The 11,238-nt window shown below is 49.0% G+C and overlaps 1 protein-coding gene across 2 annotated transcripts; it reads right to left on the reverse strand.

Moving 5' to 3' along the window:
* Positions 1 to 8,123: 8,123 nt before the first annotated feature.
* Positions 8,124 to 11,217, reverse strand: LOC133160703 (oocyte zinc finger protein XlCOF6). Of its 2 annotated transcripts, none has more exons than XM_061288623.1 (2): positions 10,495 to 11,217; positions 8,124 to 10,342 (listed from the first exon to the last, which is right to left on the reverse strand). In XM_061288623.1, exons 1-2 carry the CDS (start codon positions 10,868 to 10,870, stop codon positions 9,018 to 9,020), a joined length of 1,701 nt encoding a protein of 566 aa, XP_061144607.1. In that variant the 5' UTR covers positions 10,871 to 11,217; the 3' UTR covers positions 8,124 to 9,017. The 2 variants fall into 2 exon arrangements, with proteins under 2 accessions (XP_061144607.1, XP_061144606.1); XM_061288622.1 differs by having other exon boundaries at positions 8,124 to 10,399; positions 10,495 to 11,216.
* Between the last annotated feature and the right edge of the window lie 21 nt (positions 11,218 to 11,238).

Consider the following 11,238-nt stretch of genomic DNA (forward strand, 5'->3'; position numbering starts at 1 on the left):
TGCCCGTCACAGCCGCCCCCAGAGAGAATGCTAACTTTGCTTTCTTGCTAGCAGTCATGCCCACAGATGAGAAAGAGGTGACCATCAGCCGGCGACTGAAGACAACAAAAACATTAAATGATTGATTTGTTTTCCTCCACGAAGCTTGTTTAAAGAGCAAATTCTCAAAGTGGCTACCGGTAAAACAGAATCGGACCTCATTTGAGAATTTTCTTTCTCTTCCGCGATCAAAGCAAGAGCTTGATTAACAGGGGTCCAAAAAGTAAGGATGGGCGAGTACCCCTACCAGGTATGGGGCTCTCATAGAGGCTGGCAATATCAGCCCCTGAAACTTAAGGGAAAAAATAAAAACTTGACATTGCCCGAGTTCCCTTTGGTACTAAAGTGCGGCACATTGGAAAGAGAATTCTTTGCTAAAATGTTTTTGTCATATATTAAATTAAAAACACAATTGTACAAGTAAAGACCCCCTCGCTAATAAAGCCTGTGAAAGAAAAAAAAGAAAGACCCACTTGTAGGCGGGTAGTCTTTACTTTTCTTTTCAAAGTAGTTTGGAGGTAAAAAAAAAAAATTCCAATTCTTAATTGCAATTAGCATCGTTTGTCGCTAGATGACCAAAGTCGGGCTGAGGAAGAACGGGGCCTGTTCGGGCTGCTTGCATATTCGTGTGTCGACATGAGCCTCACCGCCGCTGAGCACAGATGACAGGACGCCATGACACAGTGTCGAGATTAAAAAGCGCCAAGGTGCAGGCAAAGTCCGTAGGAGGAAGGCAGGGAGGGAGGGAGGTATGGAGGGAGGACGGGGGACGAGCCCCCCCCCTGCTCTCCCCTCCCTTCAAACATCCAGGCGTAGAAGTGGCCGGGGCAGCGGCTCCGCTGGAGTGGAGAACCATAAATCTTCATATAGCGGCTGTTTTGATTAATGCCGGCGAGCGGAGCTGGGGGGCGGGACCTATCCCATTACGGCCTAATGGAAGATGGAGCGGCGCTGTCTCCACCACTAGGCCCCTGTCATTTGTTCCACTTTGCAGTCCATTTGGCCCAGAGACTACAAGCCACTCCATCAAAAATATTTTCAGAGTTAATTTCCGCCCGCTTAATTCGCCTTGATTCGGATTGCGTATCGAATGGCAGGATCGATTTTCGCCTGGCGTCTAAATTAAATAAAAGCAAGGGGCTATACTTTAAGGCTGCATTTTCTTTCTTTTCTCTTTTCCATTCCATTCATCCGGCCATTTCCCAGCCATCCTCGAGGCCGGCCCGGCTCCTTCTTTTTCCGCCATGCATCTCATTTCCAACCTGCTCCCGCGTTTTGATAGAGCGACGGAGGCGGCGCAAAGGCAATATCTGATGGCGCTTATGGGAGGAGGTGGGCCCGGCCGCATAACAGGGGCGGCAGGATGGATTTGATGTACGTTACGCAGACAAAAAAGACTCGGATGGAGACAGAAGGCACTTTTTAGCCAAAAGTCAGATCGATGGCCGCTCCCCAAAAAGGAGATGGGGCCGAAGAAGAATTGCAAAGGTCTGCACTTTGCTACCAAGGAGACTTGAAAAGAGAGAAGGGGAGAGGCAGGGCCAGGGGCCAATGACAAATTGCTTGAGTGCGTCAGGAATTCCCGTTCAGATTTAAAGCTGCGTGTAGCCTATCGTCATATCTTTCCAGAGTCATTTATTTTCTCATTTCTCCCTCACGGCATCTCCTCGCCATACTCGCTCGCTCACTGCAAATTTATCTGGTGCTCACGTGAACCGGCGGAGGAGGGAAAAGTCAATACGAGTCGGCGGCGACAACTGTTTCCCCGTCGCTCTCTCGTCTCCTCGCTGCATTCTCCCCCCTACTCCACTTTCTATTTGTTTAGGTGCCGAAGCCGCTCAGCACCTCCTCGCTTGCCGCCGCTCGGGCCCGCTTTCCCGTTTGGGATCCGCTTTCATATCAGGGGACCTGCAAGCCACTCCCCCAATTGATTTTGTTCTCCCGCTGCGAGCTAGCTTTGAACTGACAAAATCGGGAAGCTGCCGGACACCATGTTATGCTTTGGAAACTTCGGCGAGGCGGGGAGGCTTGCGATGAAGGCCTGGCACCTGGACGTCAAGACCTGAACCGCTTTTGCCGAGTCAAGTCAGGAGTCAAGTCAACTCTGAGCAGATTCTACGAGTCGCTTTCCAAGCAAACTGAACATTTGGCCTCCCGTTTCAGCAGGCCAAGTATTGCTGCTAGCTTCCCTTTCAAACGACATGGTCTGTCCAGACTTTCTCCAGTTTCTGGCCACCCAGCGACGGACGACTCGCTCGCTAGCTCGCTCGGCCCGTCCCTGTCGCGCTCGCCACATCTGTTATTGTCTGATTCTTAAGGAAAAAAAGGTGTCTGAGCAGAGGATCATGAAATCAGAAGCCCAACAAGCCGCTGGTAAGAAAGGAGCGCTGTCAATATTCGTCTCCGTGACAGTAAGTCGAAAGGCGCCATCTGTCACACATCATCTGCCCCCGAGTGGGAACAACATGGCGGGGCGGGGGGCTTTCGGGCTTCGAGTCAACGGGGGGAAAATGAGAACGTGCGCCACAAAGCACATTCATTGCATTTCTTCTTTTTTTTTTAGCTAAAGTTTTCCACGGTCGCATCTTAGAATAATTGAGCACAACAAATGCACTTTCTATTATCAATGTTTCTCCCCAGAAAATCATCAGATGAAACTTGAAAGCTGAAAAAAGCCGCAGGTCAAGACAACGATTAGACACATCTTAGCCACGACCCCCAATTAAATAATCCTAATCCTAATCATATCGACAATGATGTCTCATGACAGAGTGCTAAGTGGCGCTAACAGACAAAACGTGGTGTGTCCGAACGTGTAGCGAGCAAGCAGGGCATTGTCGAGCCTGAACCGCTTCCCATTACTGGGCAGTGAATAAGAACGTTAGCACCACGGGTGTCATTTTTGCTAGTCTCTTTAAGAAGAAATATCTTCATAAAGAGTCGCCGGAGGGCTCAAAAAGTTGCTGAACAAAGCGCGACGTGCGCTCACTCATACAACTTGACCTTGTTGGACATTCAAAGTCCAAAAAGCGACCGCACTCAAGGGCCTTAAAAAAAAAAAAAAAAAAAAGGAGAAAATGTGTAGAAGTGATTCAATAGGACCTCGGCTGGGTTTCCCGTTCCATCATGGTGGCTTCTCTTTTCCTTTCAGCGCACGATGTCGCTTCGCTTCGCTCGGTCGCTCTCTCGCTCCTTTCGCCCCCTCAACACTTTCCCCCTTCATCCTTTTCCCCTCCATCTACTTCCTCGTCCTCCCACTTGTCTTCCTCATCCTCCCGCCCTCTCTGTGTCTTTTGGACATTTCTCTCAGTCCTTTGGGCCCTCCCCTTCCTCTTTGGTGATGAATGAGTCTGTCTGCTGGCTGAAGTTCATATTTACTGAGCAGGCCAGCGCGCACTGTCACTCTCGCTTGCCCTCCACATCTCTATCCCGCTGCTAAGGAGACGGAGGGCGCAAGAGGTTACAGTGTGTGTGTGTGTGTGTGGGGGGGGGTCTCGGTCAAGAGACTGGTGCACGCTCCCGTGGCAGCGCGGGCTCGGCGGGGGCGAGCGGGAGAGGAAAGCTGCGTACACCGATGGTGTGTCAACAGCGGAGCCAAATTTGATGATCTTGCTCGACTTGCCCTCAAAGTCAGATTGGAGGCTGTCTTTTCTTTTCCTTTCCTCAAAATAAGCTTCCCCCACAAAGGGAAGGCAAAAGTTGGACACATTTTGCCCAAAGTTATCTTGTCATGCACAGTTTCTCACACTTCAAAAATGAGGACGTGCACACACCTGCTTTATATTTTTTTTTATATTGACCGGGTAACATATGCAATGTACTGCCACCAGCAGCGGCGCTGTTGAGTCGGTCTCAGCGAGTTTTAAAAAGAATAGAAGTTTAGATTGGATTTTACGAGAAAACATTTTCAAAACACCCCCGACAAAAAAAGGAGAAAATAAACAGGACAAGGACATGAAGATACATTTTCTTGTCCTGGATAAATATTGTAGTAACTTTAGCACAAGAAAGGAAGCTGTCTTTGTCTTTTCTACCTGCATATGCTCAAATGTCCCCACGATGAGTGCTGGTGTCACGCCTTCCGTCTCTGATTCGGTTGTTTTTCAGACACTTTGCTGTAAATCAAATGAGAGGCATGAGTTTGGCAACAAATTTCAAATTTAGCAACAATCGGACAAAATGTCCAGGACACGTCAGTTATTGCCGGTCTACTACTTGGTTGATCTACCACACTTCACGTTCCTGAGTGAAAGCAGCTTTATATTTGATTAATTTGATTGCTTTGATCTCGTAAAAACATGGAGCAAACCTAAACTATTTTGAGAAGAGCCAACATCAAACAAGCTTTACTCTCACAATTTTCTCTTCTTCCTTTGTGTGCCAGCAGACGATTTCAGGCAAATTTGGATTTGAGAGTCAGAGAAGTAAAAAAACAAAAACAAAACACCAACCAAGAGGGTCTGAAAAAAATACACTGGTTTCATCTATGCCCACGTGCACGTAGCGGTGTGTTGCGGCGAGTCAAACGGTGTGTTCTGACCCATCCGTTTGACCTCCTCGCCATGAAGGAGAGTAACGCAAGCAGGCCCTGGCGCAAAACACACACGCCGCACACACATACACACACACGCACACCCACACGCACGTACGTACACACGCACGCACGCACACACACACACACACACACACAAAGCCCCGCAGAGCCAGCGTCTCTTCCCACACGCTGACCCCAGAGGCCAGCAAACAGCGAAAACCACAGCAGTGTGACGACACGGCTGACACGCGGCGCCGGCGCTCGTATTGTCTTGCGTCCCCCAAGGCAAATTGACCAAAAAGTATAGACAGTAAATACGAGGAAAATTGGATAGCTCAAATGACATCACAAAAAGAAAATCCCCCTCGGCTGCACTTTTATAAGCTTCCATAATTCAATTCCCAGACGGGGACAAGGCCAAAAACGGCCAATGGCGTACCGTCTGTCAAGAAAATGACAACGCAGAGTGTTTGGACCGTTTGACTTTTGGCTACAAAAGGTTAAAGAAATGTACAGTTTTACGATTGTATTTGTTGATTATTTTGCCGGAGGTGTTCGGCGCATGCGCTTGCGCCGGCAGGACAGACCATGGCCAAAAGCGCACACGTGTGGCGTAATCGAAGGGGAAGCGGGACGGGATCGGCTGAAAATGGAGCAGCGAAGGAAGGCGGCAAGATCAGCGGCACGGCGCAGGGAAGGAAAGCATCAGCCCATAATCGTCTGAATATTAGGGAAAATTGGATGTGAGAAAGGTGAAAATTGGATGTGGGCGAGATTGGAGAGGAGAGGAAGGAAAAGCCAAAATGCATCAGCGTGTGAAAACAATGGAAACAAACACGAGCGCCAGCCACCGGGTAAATTGTTGCCAAAGATCCGGACGGGTGAATAAAAGCCATTTGGGCCGGAGCCGTAAGAGGGTCGCTGTCAGGGGCGCACCGCCGCACTCTGTCCATGCGGAAAACAAAAATGGCGCTAGCGTCCAATGAACACATGACAAATCCACAGGATTTTGACTTTTGAATTAATCTTTAGGCGAGTTCTGGTCTGACCATCATCTACTCTAACGCAGTCATAAACTAGGAATTACCATTTGGATGAAAAACACGAAAGAGCTCAACAGTTTAACCTTGGAATGGGCAAAAAGTAAATGATGTAAATTGGTTGACAAATGTAGAAGTGGCTAAAGGGTCAAACATTAGATTAGTGAATTTTGGTTTTGGGGAATTGTGGGAATGTTGTAGATCAACGACTGAGGTTGTCTGTTGCCTTGCCAACTAAGCGCCACGACACCGCTGCGCTCACGCACAGATCTCTGCGTCTATTTAGTTGCCACAAGATGGCGCCAAAGCAATAGTTTTCCATTAGACAAGTATTTTGCCTGATTACTAAAATGGCTCAAGGGCCGGAAGATACAAAATATGCAAGAAAAGCAAGTCGGCGACTGCAAATGTACAGAAAACACTTCAGTATGCCTTTCAGCCCATCTGCCACAGCAGCAAGAAAACATTTTTTCTTGAGGTCTGCAAATGAAAAATTGACAAATTTGCGTTTGGATGAAGTATTCTGAAATAGTTTTCACTTACTCGGAAAATGTGTGACCGTCCTTGCGGTGTCGAGACACTTTTTGTCTTTGCAATGGTGACCGCAGGCGACATGCGGCATTTAACCAATACTCCACAAATTTTTCCCGAACTGGACCAAGCACCCCCAAGCACCACCCCAACCCGTCTTCTTGCGCAGTGATTTGTTTCCCCCTGGTGGCTTCAGAAGGAAACTGCGGCACGCTTCTTCAGTGCGGTTGTCAAGCGGAAGACGAACAACAGAGGCGCCTTTAGTCACCGATTGCATTCGCAAAGACAAACACCTCTTCATCCCAGGAACATATTTGTCCTGTCGTACCGGTGGGGAAAAATGAAGGGGAGGGGCGCACGGCGTGATCCATCTCAATTTTCCAAAGCTATTAGCTTTCTTTGTGCGGCCTGTCTCTCCTCCAGCCCGATCTTTAAAAGCGGCGCTTGTTCAACAATTATGATAACTGCAAGCGGGCGAATTAGAGGATCCAACCCATTCATCTCAGGGCCCCTCCCACGCGCGGCTAAATGAAAAATGGACACGCTTTAGAAAGTATCGATTCCGGCTTTAAACAAAGGTACACTCAATATTATTTACTCCGAAATATATCTTTGTTATCTGCGCGGCTCGCTGCTCTGTCCTCGTAATTGCGGACATAAAAATAATGGCGCAATTGCCAGGGAATTGACGGTGACAGGTTGGAGGCCGCCGCGTTTTGCTGGGATGTAAATGAATGAGGGGCCACGCATCAAATCGACAGATAACGAGAAAACGCCGGAAAAATAAAGCAGGTCTTTCCAAGGTAATTCAATGCGCTCGAGTGCCAATCAATTTTGGGATGTCGGCGCGGCTCAATAAAAAGCAGACAAATTGTCTATTTCCTTTGGATCGGAAATCCAAAGAAAACTGTTTTTTTTTGCGGAATGCAAAAAACGGGGGAATTTGGAAAAGGTCAGCAGTGAGACAATAATTACTGGACCTTTATGGGTTAGGAAAAACATAAATACGTATTTTAGAATGTGAAATTGGTAAGGTTAGAACTACATCCGCGTTTTTTTTTTTAATGATGAAATTTGTGTTGGCATTTGGCACCAAAACCAGACACAACATAAAGTACAATTAATTTCAAAAGTGTCCTCAGACTAAAGTCAGCAATACAATATTTCCTTACATTGTGGAGAAAATTGGGCTTTAATCTACCTTCTTGATAATGTGATCTACTCACGCACATTTGTGTTGACATCCAACCAATGTTTTGGCTTGTCATCTGACCAAAGCTCGCGCTTCATGTTGCCTTTGCCCTTTTCCACCCCATCAGTAGTAAATAGGAGGTAGACGGTCCTCTGGTGGCCCAAAGGACACACTACAATATATTTCAAATGCACGGTTTCCGAATAGCAAAACTGGAATTGTCAAAAAGCATTCGACACTTCATTGCCACAATTTATTTCTCTGCCTTTACGTTTTCAGCAATTATCTTAAAATAATTCAAATGTATACAGACAAAAAGGTTTTGAATTCACTTTATCGGTTCAATTATTGCCTTCTGCTAATCTTTTGAACTTCTAAAGTCTATATACCTCAAATTCGACTGGAAGTATACTTTGGTGGCTATAGTAAATGATTAGCTTCAATTTCTTACATCACTAGTTCCAAATCACAGCAGCAACAGTGGCAGACGTTTAACGTTTGGAGGAACGTGTTGTCATGATTGAAGACGGGTTTGAGGCATATAAACATAGTTTTGCAGCATTTGCGCCTTTTGATAAGGTAAATTTTGACCAAATATGACTTCTATTGACGTGTGCTGTATTTAGCGGCGTCGCCAAAGTTGGGAAGTGCACCCACCCCTCCAGGACATATTTGAATTTTATTCAGTGCTTCGTTCCTTCGTTTCATTGCTTCTATGGAACACTTGTGGTCTACTCACACGCTTAGATGCCATGATATTTAGATTAATTACACGCACACACACGACTATTAATACACTGGCCATATAATTTAATACATTTTTTACAATTGGTACAGCACGGATTAGTAAAGATGGATCAATATTGGACACCACGTTGTAATATTAATGTTTTTTAAACTAGTTTTAAAAAAAACACCCTACCAATAAAAACCATAAGAGCACGAGATTGTGCGTCAGTTTCCAAGCCGAACCTCTAAAGCAGGGGTCTCAAACTCCAGTCCTCGGGGGCCGCATTCCTACATGTTTTCCAAGTTTCCCTCGTTAAACACACCTGATCATTTGAGTCGCGTGTGTTTAACGAGGGAAACATGTAGGAATGCGGCCCCCCCGAGGACTGGAGTTTGAGACCCCTGCTCTAAAGTCAACTTGGGACTCTTCTGACCTGTTATAATTGTAAATATTCCTCCAAAGACTTGCACAGACCCCGGACAACTTCAGAATTTAACTCCACAAGGTTGCTTGTTCTTTGGCTTTTGTCATTTTTTGTGCGGGCGTAGCCACAACATGCTGCTGACGATACAACCGGACGTCAGTTCTGGTTTTTGCCTGATGGAGAAGTAACATTGTGCCAAATGAAGGGGGGAAAAAAAACGAGGAATTCATGAATGCGGAGTTGCGTTCAACGTGCATGTAAAGTGACTTGCTAACAATGACAAATTAACCTCCAAAGTCAAGGTAACACTGTATCTGCAATTATAAAATAAATAAATAAGGGGGAGGGGGTGTACATCGGCACCAAAATGAACACAAACATGGTAGACAGACAATATACATCAGAGGTCCATCTCACCTAGCTCCAAAATGTTTCTCTATATTTGTGGTAAGGCTGCAGGGTACCGCTTAGCAAACTCCACTTTAGAGGTTCCACTGTCATTTGGAGCCAAACACACATTTGGCGAGTCAGCGACACTTAGCAACGTGTCCAGAGAGGTGGTGCGAGCGGGCGAATCTGCGCAGACAGTTGGGGCAGGAGAAGGGCTTCTCACCGGTGTGCGTGAGCATGTGCGTCTTCAGGTGGCCTGACAGGCGGAAGCTCTTGCCGCACTCCTGGCAAACGTACGGCCGCAGGTCGGTGTGACTGCGCCGGTGCTTACCCAGGTCGCCGGACGAGGTGTAGCGGCGCCGGCACTCTGGGCACTCAAAGGGCTTCTCCCCGGAATGCGTGCGCTTGTGCTTGACCAGGTCGCCCGACTGTGTGAAGCTCTTATCACACTGGTCGCACTTATAGGGGCGCTCGCCGGTGTGTGTGCGCTGGTGGTTACGCAGGTGCGCCAGGCGGATGAACTTGTTGCCGCACACGGTGCAGTGGTAGGGCCTCTCGCCCGTGTGCGTGCGCAGGTGGATCTTGAGCGCGCCCAGGTCGCTGATTTTCAGGCCGCAGTCACTGCACTGGTGCGTCTTGTCACCGTCGTGCAGCTTGCTGTGCACGCGCAGGTTCTTGCGAGTCTTGAAGCTCTTGGCGCACACGGGGCAGTGGAAGGGCTTGTCGCTGGAGTGCATGCGCAGGTGTAGATTCAAGCTGGCCTTGAGTCCAAACTCCTTGCCGCACTGGCCACAGGCGAACTCCTTCTTGGCTGAGTGCGTGGTGAGGTGGCACTTAAGCTGGTGCCCCCTCTGGAAGGCCTTGCCGCACACTTGGCACTTGTGCGGCTTCTCGCCCGTGTGGATCAGGGCATGCTGGCGCCAGCTGCTGCGCTCCACAAAGCGCCGTCCGCAGTCTTTGCACACAAAGGGACGGTCGCCGGTGTGCGTGCGCATATGGTCCTCCAGGCTCTGGGGCGTGCGAAGCTTCTTGCCGCACTCACCACACTGCACGCCCACGTCCAGGCAGATGGGCTCCTCCTCGGATTCGGCGCGCGGCGCATGGCACAGGTGGGGTCCCTGCCCCCAGGTGGCCTCGAAGCTCTTGCCACAGTTGGTGCAGCACAAGTGCCCGCCTCTGATCGCCACCGACATGCTGTGCCAGCGCTGACAGTGGTTTTTCAGGTTCTTCAAGTACTGGAAGCTGCGCGCGCACGTCGGGCACGGGTGTAGCCGGCGGGGCGGGGCGCATGGGTGGGCCTCCTTCACGTGGACCCGCAGGTAGACTTTGGAGCTGAAGGTGCTGCCGCAAGTCGCGCAGGCGTGTTCCGGGATGAGGATCCCATCGTGGTCCGAGAAGCATTTCTTCAGCTCGGCCAGGTACTCCTTCTGGTGGACCCACTTGACATGCTTTTCCAGGAAGTCTAGGTTTGTGAAAGAGACGTCGCAGTGAGGACACGGGAAGAAGTCGGGTGATGACACTAAGAGAAGATCAAAGGAAAGTGGAGATGAGATTCAGCTCCAAAGCGCATTCTGGAAGAAGGACAATGACTTTCCTTTATTGTCCTTTTCTTACCTGTGTCATCCTGCTCTTCGTCATCCTCCATTAGGTCTCCATCTTGTGACTCCTCGCCCTCTCCTTCTTCTTCGTCTTCCTCCTCTTTGATGTCGTCCTCCTCCTTGACAGTCGCCTCGTACTCAAGTTCGTCCTGAAGATCCGGGTCGAGCTCATCTTTGAATGGGCGGTGAGCATCTAGCTCATAGTGGTCCTCGCTGATCTGCACGCAGTGCGGCTCCTCCTTGATTCGGATGTCGAGGTCGCGTCCATCGGCGCAATCTTCCCGTGGGTCGTCCTCCGTTTCGTCACGTGACCACGGCTCGTCCTCACTTTTGAACGTAACGATGTCGTCCGTCGTCGCTTTGTTTTCAGACTCCGCGCACTCCACCTTCATCGTTTATGTCCTGCGTGCAATGCACTTGAGCGATGACGGCAGCGCCGATCGTGAAGCGAAGCTGGCCACAATAACGACGCTGTGATTGTGTCGCCCACGGCTAGCGTAATGGCGTTAGCATGGCGGCTAACAGCAGTAACCTGGCCGCGGTGGCGAGACTGAACCTCCGCCCCGAAGTCACATATCCCGGCTTCATGCGCTACCGTTGCACAAGTGCTCTTTTGATCATATCAAAATGAAGACGTGCCCACGCCCACGCCTTGTTTACTGACCTGCTTCATTCGTGGATTTGATGACCGTGTAAAAATGACGAGGGAGGGAAACTTCCTGGATACGTGGCCAATCAGCACGCGGCAGGAGCGTCCATA

This window comes from Syngnathus typhle, linkage group LG10 (assembly GCF_033458585.1).
Source record: "Syngnathus typhle isolate RoL2023-S1 ecotype Sweden linkage group LG10, RoL_Styp_1.0, whole genome shotgun sequence".
Lineage (NCBI taxonomy): Eukaryota > Metazoa > Chordata > Actinopteri > Syngnathiformes > Syngnathidae > Syngnathus > Syngnathus typhle.